This window comes from Mesocricetus auratus, unplaced genomic scaffold (genome assembly GCF_017639785.1).
Source record: "Mesocricetus auratus isolate SY011 unplaced genomic scaffold, BCM_Maur_2.0 Super-Scaffold_100014, whole genome shotgun sequence".
In the NCBI taxonomy this organism is placed as follows: domain Eukaryota; kingdom Metazoa; phylum Chordata; class Mammalia; order Rodentia; family Cricetidae; genus Mesocricetus; species Mesocricetus auratus.
The window spans coordinates 30,314,293-30,337,686 of NW_024429197.1; the positions used below are offsets into that span (position 1 = coordinate 30,314,293).

The 23,394-nt window shown below is 44.8% G+C and overlaps 1 protein-coding gene across 1 annotated transcript in view; it reads right to left on the minus strand.

Moving 5' to 3' along the window:
• Positions 1-12,177, minus strand: part of Rab3b (RAB3B, member RAS oncogene family) — a 65,364-nt gene extending 53,187 nt beyond the window's left edge. The window contains exons 1-2 of the mRNA XM_005072127.4: positions 12,023-12,177; positions 2,117-2,344 (exon numbers count right to left, since the gene is read on the minus strand). Coding sequence (XP_005072184.1) covers positions 2,117-2,344 — 228 coding nt within the window. The 5' untranslated portion in view covers positions 12,023-12,177. The remainder of the gene's footprint in view (positions 1-2,116; positions 2,345-12,022) is intronic.
• Positions 12,178-23,394: the final 11,217 nt, after the last annotated feature.

Consider the following 23,394-nt stretch of genomic DNA (forward strand, 5'->3'; position numbering starts at 1 on the left):
TCTCAGTATGCCAAGATGTGAGGGAGCCACTACTGCCAAGCCCTTAGACAGGAGGAATGCCTCAAGATTTTTCAGCTGTAGGATATGTGATCATCTAGTTTAGGAATCATGAAGGAAATTCTTGCCAATCTACATAGCAAATACCAGTTAAAATACATTTATTTTGCATTGATAGATTTTAAAACAAGTTCTAATATTTTCTTCAGTTCCCTAAGGAGTTATCAGGCATGTGCCATCCAATGGCAAGAGCTGTCTGTGTTCTGTGCAAGGTTTCCCCAACCCCCAATCAGTTGCCTATAACAGATCTCTCTCTCTCTCCTCTCCTTTCTCTCTCTCTCTCTCTCTCTCTCTCTCTCTCTCTCTCTCTCTCTCTCTCTCTCTCCTATCTCTCTTCTATCTCTCTCATAGCCTTGATCCAGTTACAAAGTGTTGATCACCATGAATCCCTGTGCTGGAATTGATATCAGATACTATAAGTGAAAATACCTGGCACACGTCAGATGTTTCCATATATTTATCAACTCTCACCACAAGGTAGTCAAACTACATCAGTGGGTCTCCTGCCTTAAAACTGCCCACTAGCACAGGTTTTGGGCTTTATTACCAGCATTTTGGATTCATTACATTTGTGGTGAGGAGTCCTGGAGAGACGGCTCAGAGGTTAAGAACATATGTGGTGAGGCCCACGAATGAGTTTCTAACAAATCCCCAAATGTTGCTGGTGTGGTTGAATCACAAATAGAGAATGAATAAATTAGACAACCTTCATAGCTTCTCCTATTTCTAATGAGTTATGATGTTTCAGTGCCATCAATGGATACTCACCCCTCTAGAAATTAATATTTAACATTATTTTAAATGGAAATGTGGTCTGTCTAAGATTTCAGATGCAAGCCGCATGATGGTGGTTCATGTCTTTAATCTCAGCACTTGGGAGGCAGAGGCAGAGTGAGTTCCAGGCCAGGCTCCAAAGCTACACAGAGAAACCCTGTCTTGAAAAACAAACAAACAGATATATGTACAATATATTATTATACATTTATTAAATATAAAAGACAGTAGCATAACATGTTTTGAGTGTTTCACAAATGTTCAAGATATCCAACTGCAGTGCTAAGCTATTGCTAAGCACTCTGACAAGCTTCTCAAAAAGACACAGGTTTTCTTAGTACCTCCAGTAGATAACAATAGTGCCTGAGTCTCCAACTCCCAAGACTGTTGATCCTCCATGATCCTTTCCTCCCGGAATTTGGACCTCTGTGTACTTTCTTCCCACACTCAATCAGTAACCAAGAGAATGCTCTAAGTCTATGTAACAGACATTGCCATTTTTTTCTTTGGTTTCTTAGATATCAAGCTGGGGAAAAACAGCTGTCATACAGACAATGAAGATGGTGAGGCGGCTCTCTGAGGATGCTAAGAGAGCCAGATGGGAAGAAGGGAAGGCCTCCTGCCAACAGCTAGCACCAGACATGTGAGTAAGCCATCTTGGAAATGAATCCTCCAGCCCTAGTCAGTCCTTCAGCTGACAGCAACTCACACCAATATCTGGCTACACTTCATGAGAGGCCCCACGCAAACCCTACTGTTAGATCCACTGAAACTGTGAGGTGATCAATTATTACTCTTGTTTTACACCACTGAGTAATTGCTATGCAACAATGGATGACTGATTTGTAACTAACATCTATGGTATATGTACTGTGTCCCAGGAACGACACTAAGAAACCATGTGCAACTAGATGAGATTATCATCCCCTCCCCTGAAAGAAAAGAGTGGCCGGAAGGGTTAAATATCTTAGTCATGTTTCCATGGCTTGGAAGTGGTAGAAGTAGAATTCAAACCCAATCTTGACCCCTCCTTTATATAAGCCAGAATAAAGCCTTTGGACAATTAAGCAGCAGCAATTGAAACCTCCCTCTCCAAGGAGAATAAACATGTTAAAAATAAAACAAAAAAAAAAAAAAACAAAAACATGGGGCAATGGAGGCCAGACCTGAAATGGCATTGATATCTAATGCTATAAGACCCAGATGTTGCAAGCCAACCCCACCTCCTCGGTCTTGTATCCATAATTAGTTACAACTCATTCTGCCCACAGTGTCCAGCACTCACCCATATCTGCAGCTTCACGCGCTTCTCATGGCGGTAGACCGTCTTCACTTTGAAGTCGATGCCCACGGTGCTGACGAAGGCCGGGGTAAAGGTGTCATCAGCATAACGGAAGAGGAAGGAGGTCTTACCAACACTGCTGTTGCCAATGATGAGCAGTTTGAACATGTAGTCAAAATTCTGGTCAGAGGCATCTTTGACTCCAGTTTTACCATCAGTTACTGAAGCCATCTGCAAGAGAGGCCTGTAGTCACTCTGGTGTCACTTTGAGTCTCCAACCTTCTAATGGTCACCTGCCATTGTGGAAGAAATACTACTCAGAGCTTCCCCACCACTGTTCGTGCCCCAAATGTTGTCTCAGGATTGGGGTGGAACCCAGCTCCTCCCATTCATTCTTTCAACAAATATTTGCTGAGCACTTTGCTCTGGGGTGAGCCCTCTGCTGAACATAGGGGTGGGGGTGTTCAAATATGAATCAGACATGGTGACTGATCTCCAGGTTGTCACAGAAAACAATACAAGAATGGGAAAACACAACTAGCTGGACAGCAGATAAATGAGAAGCCTGATAGGCCCTCGTATACCCTGGAGACCTGGTGATCAAGAGGAATCTCCTGTAGAAGAGTAGGCTCAATACTTAACTATCATTCTCTGTTTTTAAAACTGTTTTGGCTTCTCATAGCTCTACAGATAAAGCCTGAACTGTCTACCTTCACAAAGAACCAACTAACTAAACACTAAACCCTTTAAGCTGCTCCCACTCATTTCCCCCTATGCTATCTTTACAGCAAAATATGACAATGACTTCACCATGGTCCAAAGATGTCACAATATGTTTTCCTTTTGTCCCTACTCTATGTATCCCTTCTGCCTGGAGTCATCTTTTCCCTCTAAGGGGTGCCTACTCCTCCTCATAGTGCCACTACCCCTGAGCATGGCAGAGGCACGCTCTCTTCTGCCCATGCTCCCACAGTCATCTGCTGGAATTTATGTCGTTTCAGACTTGTTTACTATTTCTCCTCTCTTGGAATGAGCATCTGGAACCTAACGTGCTCTGTTTCTGCATCCCTGGCTTCGAGCTGAAATCCTAGCCTGTCACAACACTCTGAACATATGTGAAGGACTAATGAAGTCATTTTATTCCCTCGGGTCCTCTATCTCTTTGTCTGGACAATGGTAAGAACAGTTACTTGCATTTTCTCATAAGACTTGAGAGAGATTTTTTTAAGTGATTGGGAGCCATGTGATGGTGGTACACGCCTTTAACCCAGCACTCAGGGAGCAGAGGCAGGCAGAGCTCTGTGAGTTAGAGGCCAATCTGGTCTACAGAGTGAGTTCCAGGACAGCTTGAGCTGTATACAGAGAAACCCTGTCTTGAAAAAAACAAATGATTGACATGGTATCTGTCTGCTTTCTATTGCTGTGATAAAATGCTGACCAAGAGCAACTTGAGGAGGGCAGAATTTGTTTGGCTTACACATCCCAGTTCACAGTCCACTGAGGAAAACTGAGGCAAGAACTCAAGGAAGGAAGTGAAACAGAAGTTGTGGAGGAACATGGCTTCCTGACTTCCTCCTTATGGCTTGCTCAGCCTGCTTTCCTACACAACCCAAGACCACCTGTCCAGAGATGACACCACCTACAGTGAGCTGGGCCTCCCCTTGTCAATCATTAATCAAAAAATGCCCCCCAAAGACTTGACTACAGGCCAATCTGATGAGGCAGATTGACAGACTCAACTGAGAGTCTCTCTTCCCAGATATATTTAGGTTTGTTAATATGGCAAAAAGCCAACCAGTTAGCATAGACATCTTTAAAAACTGGCAAACTCCACAGAAGTGTGAACATTCCTGATACTTCTATCCTTCAAAGCCATGATTCTTTATTTGTTCATCCCCTCATTCACCCATTCAGCAAATATGTACTACAGGTCAAGTCTAACATCATCCTCTCCTTTCCTAGAACATCTGAATCTGAACCCCATAATCCAGATCTAATCCTACAATCCAGCACCTGGTCTTAAGACTTCATTCATCTTCTTAAAAAAATTTAATGTGTGTGTGTGTGTGTGTGTGTGTGTGTGTGTGTGACTGTACACATGTGAAAGTCAGAGGACAACTTGGGGTAGTTGTTTCTCTCATTCGACCCTGTGGGTTTCAGGGATTGTCTTAGTCACTGTTCTCTTCTGTAAAGAGACACCATGACCAAGCAACTTGCTTGTTTACAGTTTCCTAGGTTAGCCCATTATCATCGTGGTGGAACATGGTAGCACACAGGCAAGACATGGTGCTGAAGAAGTAGCTGAGAGTTCTACATCTTGATCTGTAGGCAGAGAAAGAGACCCAGAGGTCTGGCATGGGCTTTAAAAACCTCAAAGCCCCAATGACACACTTCCTCCAACTAGACCACGCCTCTTTAATTCTTTTAATCCTTTCAAATGGAGCCATTCCATGGTGACTACCCATGCAAACATATTAGCCTATAGGGACCATTCTTATTCAGACCACCATAGGGACTGAATTCATGTCAAGTTTTGTGGCAAGCTCTTTTACCCTCTGAGCCATCTCATCAGTCCTAGTCTTTTTGTTTTTTGAGATAGGCTCTTTGGCTCAGAACTTGTGGTAATCATCTTGCCCAGCTTCCCAAGTATTAGGATTAAAAGTGTAAGCACCACACCCAGCTATCTGAGTTGAGTCTTTGGTTGCTTCTTCTACATCTCAGAAGCCTTGAGTGTACTGTTTAGAAGCCTTAAGTCTCTCTTCTTCCTGGACACTAGTGATGGGCTAGGTACATAGTCTGAGGAGGGTGGAATTGCCTTATGTGTCCTAATGTTCAGGTTCTTACTCTCTTTGTGAGTTCCTGGGATTTTGCTTTGTTTTTCAATGGAAAAAAAGAGGGACAGTTGCTCAGTGGTAACGTCAGTGGATCAGTAGTAAAGGTACTTGATGGCACCTGATGACTTGGGGCTAATCCCTAGAAACCCCCACGATGGAGGAGAGGACAGACTCCCCTGAAAGTTTCACACATGTGCTATGGCACACAAGTAAGAACACAAGCACACAAAATGTTTTAAGTAAATAAATGTAGAAAGAAAGGGGTGAGCTTATAGATCTGGCTCTATGAACCTCATGAATGAACTCAAAGGATAAGAAGCTGCTAATGTGAAAACAAAATAAAGCCGTCTTAAAGATCAGATAAACAGTCAGACCCTTAACAACGCTTTAGCAGAACTTCTTCCCTGTCTTCCTGTTCTTTGCTCCCAGCTCTCAAGTCTTTATCTGAGACCCTCAGCTTCATCTTTAAATTAATCTGCTCTCATGAACAGGTTCCCTAGACAAGTGTGGAACATGCCCTGTATAGCATTTACACGAAGGAGACTGTGAGGTTGGAAGAGACAGATAGATGCCATTGTCTACTTAAACTGTCTCATAAGCCTTCCCCTTTTAGTTTGCATATCCTACTTCAGGACTGCAGAGATGACTCCATGGTTAACAATGCTTGCTGTGTAAACATGAGGACATGGGTTTGGATCCCAGTACCCACATAACTCACACATGCCTATAGCCCTTGGCACTACAGTAATGGAGACAAGGAACCAGTGGGCCTGGCTGCTTGTCAACCTAGACAAAGCACGGAGGCAAGCTCCAGGTTCAGTAAAATACAATACCTCAAAGGAATATGGTGAGCCGGGCATTGGTGGCGCATGCCTTTAATCCCAGCGCTCGGGAGGCAGAGGCAGGTGGATCTCTGAGAGTTCAAGGCCAGCCAGATCTACAGAGCCAGTTCCAGGAAAGCTTCCAAAACAATATAGAGAAACCCTGTCTCAAAAAACCAAAAAAAAAGAATATGGTGAAGAGTGCTAGATAAGGACACCTGATGTCCTTCTCTGGCCTCTGTGCACACTTGCCTGTGCCCATCTCTCACGCACACACACACACACACACACACACACACACAGCAGATACTTGCACATACACACACACATAAATAAAAATAGTCATTTTAAAGTACTTACATTTTAAAGTACATTCAAAAAGGACTGATACTTTAAAAGTTCTTCATAAATGCTACTTCAATGGCATTTATAGCTACATTCCACCACGCATTATTTGACCAATCCTTTAAAGTTATCTTTCTCTCTAGGAAGAAAGGTGTTTCCAATTTTAAATGTTTTAGGATTTTTGTCATTGTTTTGGTTTGTTGTCTTCTGTTTGTTTGTTTGTTTGTTGTTCTGGTTTTTGTGTGTTTTTTGAGACAGAGTCCCTGTCCCTGTTTTTGAGACAGACAGCTCTGAGTGGCCTGGAACTCACAGAGATCCTCCTGCCTCCACCTCCCAAGTGCTGGGATTACAGGCGTATGTCAACACACTGGCCAATTTTGTTTTAAAAGTTGTTTTCTAGTCTTTTGAAAATTAAATCACATTTGTGTGTTTGTTGGTTGTGTGTTTGGGTGTGCATATGCATGTGGGGGTCTGAGGACAGCTTTCAGAGATCAGTGCTTGCCTTCCGCCGTGTGAATTCTGGTCGTTAGTCTTGACGAGTGCCTCTACATGCTGAGTCATCACCCAGCTCTCTTGTCTTACCATAAATTACCCTGCAGTGGACATTTTTTACATAAACCTTTATTCATTTTCCTAATTATTTCCTGGGGATGGAGTCCGAGGAATAAAATTGCTGATCAGAGAGCAACTTTACTAAAACACAGATTTGATTCTTAACTCAATTTCAGATCCTTTACCTTGTTTTATCCTTTAAGGTAAATCTGAGAAGTGAAGGTTGGGTGGATGGAAATCATTGTTGCCATTTGAATTAAGGGGGTTTGGCAAGGCTTCAAAGCTACCAGCAGAGACTAGATGAGGTATCCTGCAGTGTTCAGAGAGGCTTAAAACTCCTGCTCTAGCCATCAGCTGAATTCTTGGACAAGTCATATAAACCCTGTAAGCCAGAGTATTTGCCCTAAAATAGGAGAAACATCATCTACTTGGAGCTTTGGCATAAATAGAATCAGCAGGATTATATATAAACAATCTGGTGCTGATTTTTTGTTTGTAGAAGCATTGCAGTGTTTATTATTTTATTGACCCCTTTAATTCTCTAATTCTCTTCTTCCTTCTTTTTCTTCTTCTCTTAACTTTTTTTGGTAAAGTTTAAATAATAGGATGAATATATAAATGTGCTTCATTCACTGTGTTGACAAAAAAAAATATATGGGTTCATATAGAACCTGTGGGAGACTTGCCTGCAGGTAGTAGTTATATTAAAGCAGGAGAATGAGGAGTGACGGGTGAGCAGGGGTGTGGGGAGTGACAGGAAGGACACAAGTTTCATTTTATTTTCATTTTATGTATGTTGGTGTTTTGCTTGTTTGTATGTCTGTATAGCACATGTGCACAGTGTCTGCAGAGGCCAGAAGAGGGTGTTGGCTCCTCTGGCACTGGAGTTACAGATGTGGGTGCTGGGAATCAAACCCAGGTCCTCAGCAAGAGCAACGAGTGCTCTTAACCACTGAGCGATCCACCAGCCCTGAGAACACACATGTTAAACCCTGACCTGATTTATCTGATCTGCCCAATCTATCACTGGACGGGTAAGAAACAAGGAAGCTCCATAAAGAATAGTGATTTGTCTAAGGTCACATGACAAGCCAGTAGGTGACCAGGATGTCTGTCAGTGCATGTCTCCCAGATTTGGCTGGGCCTAAGGAAAATAAAACCATAACAAATTTCAGGTGAGCAAAATAGCATTCTCAGGATGGAGTGTCAAGTCACCACACCACATTTATCACACTGTACTGTCAAGTCTGCTTATTTGGACACAGTACAGCTTTCCCAGGAGGTTGTATGAGAACAGAGGCAGAGAGCAGAGTGGAAGGGTTCAGATAGAAGCCCCCTCGAGGGCATCCTCTCAAGTGGGGGGCAGGGGTGAAGCAGACATTTGGTAGAGAAGCAGAAAGTATCCCAGCAGGCAGCCGCCTGAGGCAGATCTGAGCAGACAGGTCGCTGCACAGTGGTGCACACAGAGATGCATTTGTACGATAAGCATCAATCAAATCTTCCCTCTTTTGTGACAGTCGCATACAATGATAAAGCTGGGAAGCTCCTGTCTCCGTGACAAGCAATACAGATGAAGGCCCAGAAATCATCTGGGAAGCCATTCTTGGTCTCAGACTTGGGACTCTCCTCAAAGGCTGTTGTGAAAAACAACCCTCTCAGTCTCCTGGGCAGCAGAGAATGAAAATCTGAGGAGGAAGCTGACTTCAGTTAGGAAAAGGGAGAGCGAGAAGAAAAGAGCTCTGCAGTCCCACAGGAAGAGAGCGACTCGGTAAAGGTAGTGGACAGGGAACAAATGCACTTTTCTGGTGGAGTCAGAAGATTGGCCATGGCATGAGGTCTGAGAGACCTGGGCTCAGCCCAGCTCTGGAAGTAATTATGCAACCATGGGCAAATCACACCCTTAGCCTCAGTTTCTGCTCCACAAAATGAATGAATAAAATGGCCTTTTAGAACAACTTTCAGAACTTTAAAGATAGCATGGGAATGAATGCTTTATAGGTTCTGGGAGGACGGATTAGTCAGTCAGTAAAACGCTTACCTCAAATGCACAAGGATGTGAGTTCAATACCCAGGACCCAAGTGAACATGTTTAACATGGTGGCATGTGCTTGTCATCCCAGTACTGGGGAGGCAGAGGCAGGAAGATTCTGCAGGGCCAGTTGACCTGACATTCTAACTTTACAAACCTCTTAATTTAAAAACTATTTATTTTGTGTGTATGTGTGCAAGCACAAGTGTCACCGTGCTCATGGAGAAGAGGCCAGAGGACAGGTTACAGGAGTCGGATCTCTCCACCATATGGGTCCCAGGGATTGAACTCAGGTCATCAGTCATGGCAGCAGTCACCTTTACCCCCGAGATGTCTTGTTAGCTTCTTTGTTTGTGTGTTTGTTTTTAATCAAGTCATCCTAAGTGATGGAAGTAGTTTGGGGTTCAAAAATCAAGCAAATTAGACTGTTTCCTATTATATCATTTATTGGTTCTTATCTGGATAAGGAAATTCACATGATTAAACACAGTTTTCCTCTGTAAAACAAACTTTGTTGGGAAGATTGTAGGCAATGTGGAAGATGCATTTAGCATAGCACATGGAGCCCAGGGGAAGTTCAGTGAATGCAACTGTCCTCCTCAGAGGGCGTTTATCAATGTAAGGAGGGAGCTGGAGGCCATCGAGACGGCTCAGTAACAACTGGACAGGAGTAAAGGTGCAAGGAGGGAACTGACTCCATCTTCAGTGTGGTGCGCTCACTACCCCCTACACGCATCATGGACACACACACACACACACACACACACACACACACACACACGTGCTCACTACCCCCACATGCATCATGGTCACACACACACACACACATACACAGTAATAATTTTTACAAGTTTAAAAAAACATTTAAAGCGAGTTGGGTATATGTGTTGGGTCTTGTTCTATTGTATGACATCTTTCCCCAAATCATACTTTTACAATTTGCTTAGACCATTCCCGACCGCCAGCCTATCACTACCAACCCTGCTCAGCCTCAGAGCTTTCCCGGGATTCTTAGAGTCACAGAAATACTACCATTTATTGGGGACTTACTAAGCATTAAGAATTCTGCTAGTTGCTTCAGAGGTATTCTACCTTCCACACAACCGAGGCTTGATATGTGTTACTTCCCTCCTTCTGCCTGGAAGGAGTTAGCCAGAGGTGCCATTATACCTGCATAGCACACCTACATACCAACAGTGGCTTCTCTGGTGCAGTGCTTTACAGTTTACAAACTTCTTGTCAACTCACATTGTTCCCCTTGACTCTTACACCACAGCTCAATTACTCATTCAGTCCACAGTCGCGGCACACCTACAGGGTTTCCAGGCCCTCTGTGAACTCCGCAGGGATGAAGCGGGGACCTCACGAGCTCACTCTCAATTACCAATGCTTCCTTTCCCATCACAACTCTCCCCCGTGTTGTGTCTTTTGATAGGAGTCTGCTTTACTAGTTACATCTTTCCTGTCCAAGAGACTTCGCTGACCCGTCTGCCTTCCTCAGATCCCTCTCCTCTGCTCCCAACACACTATGGCTCCTGACCCCCACGCGTGGCCTTTCCCAACTTCCATGCTCTTCCTCTGTTTTTATTTATTTGTGTGGGGTGTGTGTGCCCTCTCTGTGTATATGCATGTGTGTCTCTGTGTGTGTATGTATGTGTGTCTCTATGTGTGTATGTATGTGAGGGGGGTTATGGATAGAGGCACCTTTACCCCGTGTGCACATGTGCCAGTGCACATGCAGAGGCTAGAGAAGGCACTGGTGTCTTCCTCTAATGCTCTCTGCCTCATTTTTTTCTTCTTTTAGATGTACTTGAATTTTTTATGTGGATGAAAGTCTTGCCTACATGTCTGTATGTGTGCCATGCAAGTGCCTGGTGGCTGCTGAGGTCAGAAGAGGGGGCCTGGAGTTAGGATGGTTGTGAGCCACACGCTATTCATAAGAAAGCCCTTGTCCTCGACAAGAGCAACAGGTGGCCCTAACTGATGAGCCATCTTTTCAGTCCTGCTACTTCATGTTTTGAGATGGTCAAGCCTCAAGCTCCAGGGGTCTGCTCTGTCTCTGTCCCCACAGGTGAGGTTACAGGCAGAGAGAGCACACCAAGCTCTTATATGCTGAGGATTTGAACTTGGGTCCTCATGCTTGGGTAGCAAGTGCTCTCCTCTTCTGTTTGGGGCACAGAATTAGTGTGCTCCATATGCTTGTATGCAGGTACACGTGTGTGTGCTCTTGGACACACACACACACACACACACACACTTTCTGATTATAGTCTACAGCTTTTCTTCTGGATTCTGGAAAGGAGGGATGGAGAAACCCGCTCGGCTCCACACCTCTGTTGGCTTCGAGAAGCTGTCATCCTGCCCTCTGAGAGTCTCTTCCTTGTTTAGACTCTAGGATACAGTTGCATGCGGATGAATTCTTCTGACCCCTATTCTCTTCTTGCCCATGACACCAGTTGGCATTGCAGTCTGGTCCAGTGCCTGCTGTCCTCATGCTGTGAGGAGCCAAGGCACAGCTAGTGCCAAGACTGTACTCAACCCTCATAACATTTCCCACCTCACCCACATGTGGCCCCCTCCTTAACCTGACCCATCACCCCCACAAGCTCACTCTCCAAGTTCCCTCAAGGTTCCTCTGTTTCCAGCTGCAAGACACTGCTCCACTCCAGCACCACCCTAACCGGAACCCAAGTGCCTTCACCCACATGCAGGGCCACGACCCTTTCCCCTACCTAGTCCCTGCCGCTCCCTCTGCGGGCAGGGTAGACCCAACTGACTCCCCACTTTTACCTTCTTTCAAGCTTGTCTCCTCCAAGCCCCACCCCTATGTCTCCATCCACCGAGACCCCCACACGGGTACCTGCTGGGCTCGGTTCTGCACCCTTTCACTCCCAATGAAACCACACTCAACATCCCAGAAACCCTAATCCTCAACCCGACCAGACACCCGCTCCTGCCCTGCGCCCCTTCCTTTCACCCCTTGCTCATGTGCTCATGTCTCAAAGCCCCTCTGGCCCACCCCAGTTCTCCACCTGCTCACCCCCTCCCTTCCCTCCATCCTCTACTGCGCTCAGCAGCCTGGTACCCTCTCCTGCTGCCGGATGCCTCCAGCCACCCCTCACTGCTTGCAGTAGCTGCTCTTCTGCCCCCCAGCACCAGCGGTCGCTGCTCCCCTGCGGATCTGGGAATCCTGGGTGAGAAGCCAGCGCTCCTGCTCTGTTGCTGTGCGGGTCCCTGGCGGCCTCCCGCAGCCCCTCTCCGAGTCCCCTTGTACTCGGTCCCCCTGTTCCTGAGCCGCCTGGAGCGGAGTCGGGGCCGCGCCCCTTACCTCGAACAAGAGCAGGCTCCCAGACAGTGGTGTAGCTGGACTGTCGCACCTGGAGGCAGTGGGCGAGAGGCGGGCGGGGCGGGTCTGGCTCCCACCTCGGCTATGGAGGGCTGAGGCTCTGGCTGGAGATGGGTTGGGTTCCAGCTGGGTCCAGGCCCCGCCCCTGGGCGGAACCCGTGCAAGACTCGCCCCGCCCCTCCATCCCTGGCAGGTGTAGGAATCCAAGATTACTTGGTGGCTCCAGACCCTCTATATCTGGATGACTATTATGATCTGCCCCAAATCTTAGCCTATGTTCAGTAGTCTGCACCTAGAGAGTGAGTTCAGAAGGCTTTGATGATAATGTAGATGATAATGGTTTTGCTATTTCCAAATGCTTTACTCCATTCTCATAAACACTCAAGGAGTGAGCATAGCCTGTCTACAAGTGGAAGCTAAGGCAGAAGCTGGGTGTCACCTCTTCCCTGCACATCCATCCCTTCACGGTCCATGTCCTTTGAGTCTGGTAATGATGCCATCTGAAAATGTCCTGTCCTCCCTCTCCCATTTCCTTTTCTGTGTATAAGGTACCCTGGTTCAAGACTCGTGCCTTCCGGCCTGGACTAAGGCAGCAGCTTTCCAATTCCTGCCTCCTCTTCCACCCTCTAGGAGGTGGCCTGAGTAACCTTTTGAAATGTCATCGACCTCATTTTAAAAATGCTCACTGCTTCCCCATCACAAGCAGTAGCATGGGGGCTGATGACTGGAGTGGTTTATATTCTTGTCTGAGCTTTAGGAGGACCCGCTCTTCCAGGAGTGGTAGATTCAGGAGGTAAATAGCACTCTTGCCTTCAAATCCCAGTATGGACTTCATTTCCCATTGTTCTGAGGTCACTGGGCTAACAGTTTGGGTCTAGAGTAACTTTCCTTTCCTTTCTTTTTTTTAAATATTTATTTATTTTTTATGTGCATTGGTGTTTTACCTGTATATATGTCTGTGTGAGGGTGTCAGATTCCCTGTAACTGGGGTAACAGATAGCTGTGAGTTGCCATATAGGTGCTGGGAATCGAACCCAGGTCCTCTGAAAAAGCAGCCAGTACTCTTAAACACTGAGTCATCTCTTTAGCACCTCATTGTCTTTTTTTTTTTTTTTTTGGTCTTCTTTTGTTGGTTTTTGGTTTTGCTTTTCAAGACAAGGTTTCTCTGTGTAGTTCTGGCTGTCCTGGAACAAAACTCTGAAGCCCAGCCTGGGCTCGAACTCAGAGATCTGCTTGCCTCTACCACCTGAATGCTGAGATTAAAGGCGTGCCCCACCACGGCCCAACATTGTTCTTTTCCAGTCATCTCCAGCCCCCGATCTTAGAAGAATGAGTCGGAAAACAAAGCCAGATGTTTCTCAGTTCCATTAAGACTTGTCTGAGACGTTTCTCACCAGCCCAGGGAACAGCCCAGATGTGCAGTCCTTACACAGTTGTCAGGACCGCTTATCAGCTGTCTCAGTCCAGTGCCCACTGCTTGTTAGGCTTCCATCTTTCCCCGTTTCCTCTAGCATCCCCGTTCTACCCACTGCATCATTACCTCTCCATCTCTACTGAACGCTCATCCTCCTCCGGGCAGAAAGGCTCCTCCCTTTCTTAATCCCCGCGTTTCCTAACACCAGGAGCTGGGGGCAACATTGCCACGCCCACCCTTTCGAAAATTTGCTCTCCTTTGCCTCCCAGTCTTATCATTCTCTATGACTCCTCACCACTGACCCCTCATTGCTCCCCGTGCCCTGAAGTTCTCAGTCGCTGGGGCACGGTCCTCGCTAGCTGTAGCCCCACCATCCCGGCGACTTTGGTTATGTACGGGGTCTCTTGACCCATCCCTCTGCCTCTTCTTCATGTGACTTCATGTGAACACCTACAGTCACACATGACCCTCCTACTCACCACAACCTCTGGAGCCTCACAACAGAACACCCTATGCTGAACTTGATCCCTCAAGGCCGACTTTCATTTTCTCATTTCAGACTGGGAGAGATGGGTAACGGCTAGCCATGCCTCACAGGAACAATGAGGTAACATAGAAAGCAACCCTTTCAATGCGGTCAAACAATGTGAGAGCAGATGGCGTTGCTTTCATGTAGCCTCAGGTCTGATGGCTTTCTCCTCCCTCCCCTGAAAGGCCACATGAATACAGGAGAAAGAACAGGGGCTTGGAGCCACACAGACTAGGTTTTTTTTGTTTTGTTTGTCTGTTTTTTTTTTTTAATCTTATTCTACTACTTGCTGGTTGAGTGATTTTAGGTCAGCTACCTCATTTTTTTCTGACATATACACCCCTTTCTTATCTTTAGGAAAACCAATGACAAAAACTATCTGAGTTGTTGTGACGATCAAATGAGAAAATGATACTGGACAGCACTTGATAAAATGCCAGGCACACAGCTAGCACTCAGTAAGTAAGTAAAATGGCATTTTATCCACAACTGCCTTCTCAGAAGCGTGGATCCCAGTGCACCAAAGAGCCTTTTCTTCAGTGCCGGGCCTTGATGAATGTAAGTTTGGGAAATTGGGTGACCAAAATGCTGTGTTAAAAAACAAAAACACCAAAGAGGAGAAAAGAATTTGGAATTCAATTCAGCAAAGTAAGAGGTGGTAACAGAGAAGGGAGAAGGGAAATGAGTAAAGAAGGAAGGAAGGCAGAGTAGGGCTTCAGACGACTCAGTGGGTGAAGCACTCACCCCACAAGCTTGACGGCCTGAGTCTGGATCTCCAGAACCCAGGCAGAGCCCAGCAGAGGAGGACCAGTCTGTGATCCCAGAACTTCTACAGTGAGATAGGAGGTGGAGACGGGAGAATTCCTGGCATATGCAGCCTCCAACAAGAGACCCTGTATCAAAGCACAGTGGAAGCAGAGGCCTGCCGCCCAAGGCTGTCCTCTGACGTCACACTAATGCAACCCCACACACACACACTTTTTTTTTAAAGTCAGTATAAAAGTAGCTACTACACAGATCGAGAGCCAGAAGAATACACACACACACACACACCTCCATACCTCATGCTAGGAAGGTCTGGAACAGCCAAGGGAGACCTGTGGTTTGTCACGCAGATGATGTGACACCTCCTGTGATCCCGAGGGCCTAAGGAAAGTCCCAGGGATGCGGTCTGAGAGAGAGAGATGTGGTGATGCTTGAGTGTGGAAGCTGAGTGTGCTTCACTCTGTCCAAACTGAAAAGAGAGACTGGAGATGGAGGTAACAATAAAAAGATCAGAGAATTTGCAGAAACCATAGGGGGAAGTTTGAAATTACAGGAATTGTGTGTGAAATGTAAAAATGAGGTCCAAGCCCACTGCACTTAGCCCTTAGAGGAACAAAAAGATGACCCTGACATTTGGGTTGTGTCATTTATGTCCCCAATAGCCTATGTCCCTATTCACTGGAGCTTGACCACCATAGACAAGAACAAACTAAATCAAATTACTTTAGATTGTCATCATTTCTAGATCCAAATGCCCAAGAAAAAACAGAAAGACAAAATTCTGCCTTTTGCATTGAATCAAATTGGCTATCAATTATAATCACGGAAATACATTCATCTTCAATATAACTATGCAAGGTCCCTGTTCATACCCTTGTTTTTAAGGTACATCTTTTTTCTAAACTCAGCGTACAGGTAAATCCACACTACAAATTGCTCCCAAGGAGTCAAACCCCTTTTATATACAAGAAAAGGCTTAGATCACATGCCTGGTAAATGGAAGAACCAAGTATTTGGTCTTCTATTTGTCAGAATATTTTCTATTAGATTCATTTCAGCTATTCATTGGATCATTAAGATGTCTACAAATAGGGCTGGAGAGATGGCTCAGTGGTTAAGAGCACTGACTGTTCTTCCAAAAGTCCTGAGTTCAATTCCCGGCAACCACATGGTGGCTCACAACCACCATGAACGAGCTCTGATGCCCTCTGCTGGCATGCAGGCAGAAGATTGTATACATAATGAATAAATAGAATAAAAAAAGATGTCTACAAATAAATCTGCCTTAAGTTTCTTCTAATTGCTAGGGTACTGAAATCAGTGCTCCAGGGTTGCAGTTTTTGCATGAGACATAAAACTGATGCTTTTCATAAAATGAGAATCGATGCTCAGAGTTGGTAGCCACATAAGTAGATGCCATTTGGAATGAGCATAGACCTTACTCCAGTCATAGTGAACAGCTCCCCAAATTCAATTGCTTGGAACAGTGATCATTTATTATGACAATTCGGCGGGTGACTGGATGGCCCCTTCCCTAGTGTCATATGGGCTCACTTGTAAGATGCATTCAGTTGGAAAGCGTGGCAATAGATGCTAGCCAAGGACTGGGCACCACAGTTCTTCTCTGGGTGGCCTCACTCACCAGTAGTCTATACCAACCATGTAGTAGCCACATGATGGTATTCCAAGAGGGTAAAAGTAGAAGACATATCCTAAAGTGGAGTCTCAGAGGATGGAGACTTGCTGGAGAGATGGCTCAGAGACTGAGAGCACTGGCTGCTCTTCCAGAGGACCTGAGTTCAATTTCCAACACTCACATGGCACTCACAACTATCTGTAACTCAGTTCCAGCGAATCTGACACCCTCCTCACCAATACACAACAAATTAAAATTTAAAAACTATCCATTGGAAAAATAAAAGTTAAGTCTGAAAAATCTCATTTGTAGCTAGTAGCTAAAACAAGCCCCAAGCCCACCAGATTCAAGAAAAGGTGAAATAAATATACTTAGGGTGGAGTCTAAGTCACAGCACATAAACAGGGGAGCAGAAGACCAATGGCCTTTATTACTCTACATCAGAAGAGGAAACAGATTTAGGTAACAACACAAACGATGAGTATCTCCAACATCTCCTTCTGTGTTGATTGTTCTGTCATTTTTCTCTGCATTTCAGTCTCCATTTGCAAAATGAGTGAACATGAGAGTCCATTCTCCCCATTTGCATCTCCTTATGAAGTAAACCTGGTTAAAATGCACACCAAGAGCCCTGTTCCATTGACAGAACATAGCACTGCTATCAGGGATGAAATACGAGACGCACACAGAAAACATTTGCCATGTAGATATTCAAATAACCAGAACCTAGCAAACACCCACTGCTCCTCCCTCTTGCCTGGCTGCCCTGCTAACCCTTCGCTTTTGCCAGGCTATTCTACCTCTTGGGAGTGCTTTATGCCATCCCTTACTTTCAGTTCTGTGGCCAAAGCTTCCTTACTGTCCTACTCCTGCTAGAGCCGTCAGTGCTGCCTGTACCACACCCCACATGGCCCCAGAGGCCTCTTCCTAAGTCTGTTATGTAAGCTCCATTGCCACCCTCCAAATCCCACCTCTTTAACATGAACACGTGGCTTTTCTACCTTTTACCTTCCTTCCTAGCCATGTACTCCTCATGTCTACACCAGTATCCATATTAAACCATTTGGGGTGCTCTGAAAATGACCTGTAACATCCCCATGAATCTGCATAAGTTTTCCTCTCCCTGGGATGTCATTCACTTGATGAAAGTGTCTCTGGAGCCCCTTGATACAGTTTTAATCCAAACTGTTTCTCATGGATTGATATAGCAAAGGCTTGGTTCCTACAGTGGTGCTATTGTGAGACAGTGAGACTGTCTTAGTTAGGGTTTCTATTGCTGTGATAAACACCATGACCAAAATCACCGTGGGGGAGGAAAGGGTTCATTTCAGTTATACGTCTACATCAGAGTCCATCACCAAAGGGAGTCTGGGCAGGAACTGAAACAGAAGCCACGGAAGAATGCTGTTACTTATATAACCCAGAATCACTTGCTCAGGGATGGCATCACCTACAGTGGGCTGGGCCCTCCCATGTCAATCATTAATCAAGACAATGCTTGACAGACTTGCCTATAGGCAATCTTATGGAGGCATTTTCTCAGTTGAGAGTCCCTCTTCCCAAATCAAGCTAGCTTGTGTCAAGTTGATACTAAACTAACTAACAAAGGAAGGCCAGCATAGTGGGAAGTCGGCACCTTTCAATGGGGAGAATGGGGCTCTAGGCCCTTCCTCTCTCTTTAGTGATCTGGCCATTAGCTAGGAAATTTTATTCTACTATATACTCTCGCCACAGGACCAAATCTATCATGGACTTGACTTTCAAAATAAACCTTTTAGTATTATAAATTGAGTACCTCAAATATTTGATATAGTAGTGGAAAAATCACTAATACACACTGAGTATGTGTGGGGGTAAATAACACATTATTCCTGACCCAAAGGAGTTCAGTGTCTGGTCAGCAGAATAGTAGGCTGAAAGATACACTAGCCCCCATGCCAAAAAGCCAAGGTTACACCACTACATAACACAGCATCTCCTGGATCGGCTGTAGAAGAGCTGAGAAGTTATCTGCTGAATAAATATGTTCACAAGGAGTTTTCACGTCTGGCATCTCATTGGCTTTCACACTAAGCCTGTGGAAGAGGGGGACAAACCATAGCAACTTAGATGTGCATGAGCAAGAACTGGTTCATGGTCTGTTAGCTCCTGGGAGAAGGGAAAGCAAGACTTAAACAAGCCTTGTTAATATATACAGCAGTCAGTGTTAGCTGTCAGTTTAACAGAATCTAAAGTCACCTGGGAATGGGACTTTGGGCATGCCTGGGAAGATTTGGATTAGGTTAACTGAGAGGAAGACCTAGCCACTGTGGATGGCACCATTCCCCAGGGATGGGATGCTACACTGTATGAATGGAAAAGCCTGGCTGAGCACAGCCTTTATTGCCCTCTGTGTCTATGAATGCAATGTGAGCAGCCACTCGAAAGTTCCTGCTGCTTTGCACCCCCCTCCATACTGTACCTCCAACTGTGAGCCAAGATAAACTCTCTGTCCCTTAGGCTGCTTTTGTCAGGGTACTTTGTCACAGAACCAGGAGAAGAAACTAAGACAATGTGTTGGGCAAAACGTAGCTGTTTTCTCATAGTAGGGCAGGTCAGTAGGGAGGAACCTGAGACCTTAGGCCTGACCCACACTTGATACTGGGACATAGACTTAAAATTTAAGAGTAGTAGGCATTAAGTGCTTAGAGAAGCAGCCCAGATCAATGGACCAATATGAGCAAAGACCCAAGATGTAGTAAATGACACGAAGTCTTGAGGGAGCCTCAGAGAGCCTTGAGTCTCTGGAAGCACAAGAGTAATGGGCAGAGGAACAGGTGATGAGTGGGACAGGAGAGGTAAGCCAGCTGAGATCAGCACCAAGGGTGCTGTACTTGATGACCAGGAAAGTACAGAGCTACTGGAGGGTTCTGTCTGAGGGAGGGATTGGTAACATTTACCTCTCCAAAGAGCTTAGCCTATATAATAGAGAAAGGACTGAATGTTCTAAGATATTTGGGGTAGGGAAAACAGAGGTAGCTTTATAAAGATAAGGCTCATATTGGGAGACACTATGTGGTATATAGGACAAGATTTGGTGACTAATTTGATGTAGCTGGGGAGAAAGGAAACTAAAACAACTATGAGAAAGGAAGAAAAGTCACAAGGACAGTGGGGTTCTGAGGAAGAGTTCAAGGTCCCAGTGGTGAAGGCAGCAACTACTCTGAAACGGTTATTCATAGTCACATTGACTTATTTTGCTCTTTAAGTCAACCCCACCATCATTTCAGTCAGAAGCCACCATTGTCAACTCCCTTGTCTCTGCCTCTCTCGCCCTCAGGGGCTCTTCATTGCCAGCTACCAGAGAGAATACCTGTTCTATAATTTAGCATGGAGAGTAGACAGTCTCCTGTAATCAAGTTTTTAATTCAATACTTGCAATTGTATTGAGGAGCCAAAGGACACTCAAGTCAGCCTTTCCCAACCAAAGCAACATGAGTACCTCCAGTCTTGACATGCTCCCTTCTGAAGATGGCTGCTTTGCTTTTAGATAGTTGTCATTGATGGAAAAGTTGTCTTTATGAAAATCTTCTTGACATAGCCTTTGAAACCCTCTGTTCCTACTTCCTCACCATTATATCATTCATCCATCCATCCATTCGTTCATTCTATTAAGATTTTATTGATCACTTAGTATGTACCAATCAATGTTCTAGGCACAAAGTACATAGACATTATCTAGAGAAGCTAGACTCCTAGGAGGAAGACATAGGGGATTTTCACCTAACGGGAAACATATGAAAGGTCTTAGTCACACAGGATAATAGGATAGAGAGTTGGGAAGGTAACTCAGTTGGTAGACTGCTTATCTAACATTCACGATGCCCTGAGTTCTGCCCCCAGTACCACATGAATGGGTCATGGTGGTGCAGACCTGCCAACCTGAGTTGCATGAGACACTGTCTCCAAAAAGGGGGAAAAAAGATAAAGGGAAATAAATCTGCTAGTGGTGGGAGTTGTTTTAGAATGAAAAACAGGGAAATCCTCTGTGAAAGAATGACAGTTGCGAGCTGACAGGCAAGAACTCATTTGCAGCATGAAGAAATCAGTGTGGAGAGGATAAGCGATACTCCCAGAATCGCCATGGCTAAATGGTTGACGTTTAAGGGCTCTGTCCCCTACAGTATGTGTATGTGCACAGCAGGGACTACTGCAATACAGTCTGCTCTGGTTCCTCAGTATCTGTGAGCTCACCCTATAGACTCCTCTCTCAATCTCATAAGCTATCACCTGCCACTCATCCATGGACCCTCTGTCAAATGTGGGACTTGATCTAAAATAAATACAATGAGTAGAATTAGTTCTAAGACCCAACAGCTAGTTGATGCTTTTGCGTTTCTTTCTGTAACTTGAGGATCTGAATAGTCTTGTGGGCTCCCTAAGGGGATTAAGTGCAAAGGCATTACACAAGGAAGCAGTACATAAGGAAACATTCAGTGACATCAACCACCTAAAGAGATCTCACCTTTAATCCTCCCACCCTGGAAGGCAGGATGGGCTCTGAGTTAGAGACCAGCCTAATCTACTCAAAGAATTCCAGTCATGGCTACGTAGTGAGACTGTCTCAAAAAACCTAAAAAAAAACCCACTGACAGTTCTTATAACTAAACACATTGTGTTCAGCAAAGATTTTCCTTCAAATATGTTTCCATGGAATTGAAGAACAGTTATTAGCTCTGTATCAAATGAGCCAGGGCGCCTGCTAAAGGAGGTTGGGATGGAAGCCCTGTGTCACTCGGCAAAGGTTTAATCTCACACTCCCTCTTGTGTCCTAGGTGGGAACTGCACTAGCTCTGGACTGACCAGTAGCCATGGTGTTGAAATAAACCTGGCTATAAAGCCAACTAGAAGGGAAGTAACATTTGATACACACCTCTGGGGTGATTTCTGTATGTCTGAATGACAAACGCTCATAAACCATTCAACAGAAGCAGAAACATAAGATTTACTATATTAAGTGGATTTTCTAAGTATTCATGGATATTAAGAAAACCTAAACAAAAAGAAAACCGGGAGATGGGAGGATTCATTTCACTGTTGGATAAAACCAAACACCTTTGGTAAATTTGATCAGATCCTTTCCCCTATGGGTTTATCATCAATCATCAACCCTCTTGGACCTTATTCTCTGCCCACACAGGATGGTTTGTCTGCTCAGAAATTGCTGCAGCTCATTGTCTCTACACAATCACTACCTACTTCACCACGGAAAGATTATAGTACATGCAGGTTATATGGCTGGACAGGAATGTTAAGAGAATAATATACCATGACACTGGAGAATTGGGGTCAAATTATTCCATCATTTAAACAATACCATTGATTTGGACTTAATATTGACAATAATGGATGGAGAATCTGGTCAGTGAAGATTTCCATGCCACAGATGAAAGAGGGCAGGGGATTATGTTTTAAAGAGAGCAATGAATGTCAAAATTATTTAGAGAAAGTGAGGGTACCATGGTCCCTACCTATAATCCTAGCACTTGAGAGTCTGAGGTAAGATAATTACCAGTTTGAGGTCAGCCAGGGTTTCATAGAAAGACCCTGTCACAAAAAGACAAAATGAAACAAAACTCAGCAGTTAAGAGCCCTTGTTGCTTTTGGGTTTTGGGCCCCAGCACTAACAGGATGGTTCAGATCCATCCCTAGCTCATGGCCAGGGTATTCAGTGCCCTTTTCTGATCTCTGTCATAGACATACATACAGGCAAAATATCATACACATAAAATAAAATAAATATAATTTAAAATATTGAAATATGCTATGGTGGCACACACCTGTAATTCCAGCATTTGGGAGGCTGAGGTAGGGAGATTCTGTGAGTTTGAAGCCAGCACGCACTACATGAAAAGTACCAGGCCTGTCAGAACTGCATAGCAAGGTCCTGTCAGGAAAAATCTAAAAAAAAAAAAAAAGAGATACAGAGAGAATAGATAGTAGTTGGTGATTAAGAAGTGCATTTAAAAGATCCAGGATAAGCCGGGCCTTAGTGGTGCATGCCTTTAATCCAGCACTCAGGAGGCAGAGGCAGGGGGATCTCTGTGAGTTCGAGGCCAGCCCCCGAAACAATACAGAGAAACCCTGTCTCGAAAGAAAGAAAAAAGGTTCCAGGATATCTGTAAAGAGAAGCTTTTTCTTTAAGAGGAGCCTTCCCGCCAGCCTGGTTCTAGAGCTGCATCAGTCCCAAATAAACACACAGGAGGCTATATTAATTATGAAGCTGTTGGCCTTGCTTGTTTCTTACTGGCTAGCTCTGACTTAAGTAATTACCCCATAATTGTTAATCTAAGTATTTCTTTTACCAGAGAATAGTTCCGGGCTTCCTACCCCATGGCATTACATCTTGACTCTCTTGTGTTTTCTCCTTCCCAGAGTCCTCCTGGACTCCTAGTCCCACCTATTTAGATTCCTATTGGCTCAACAGTGCTTTATTGACAAATGCACAGGACTTCCCCCCAACAAGGATGGGTCTCAGTTTTCAGGCATGTAAGAGTGGAGGGTAGTACATTTATTTATCTATTAACTTGATATTCCAGAAAAGACATCGTGATCTGTTTCCACCTTTTCACTACTCGTAATCCTAGATCTACGTATGGCAACACATTGGTTAGCCAGCATCGTGCCAGTATATTTATTGCTATATCCTACCCAGTATGCTCAGGAGGTTGGATCAAGCATTGTCTTTGCAAGCCTGAATTAGAAAGAGCTAGCCTAGTTAGGTTTTGGTTGCTATGACAAATCACCATGACCAAAAACAACTTGGGGAGGAAGAGTTTATCTGGCCTATACTTTCCAGTTATCCATCATTAAAGGCAACAGGACAGGAACTCAAGCAGGAGCAGAGGCAGGACCACAGAGGGACACGCCTTACTGGCTCACTCTTCATGGCTTGCTCAGCTTACTTCTTTTTTATTTTTATTAATTAAATGTATTCATTTATTTTATATCCCCGCTGTAGTTTTTTTCTA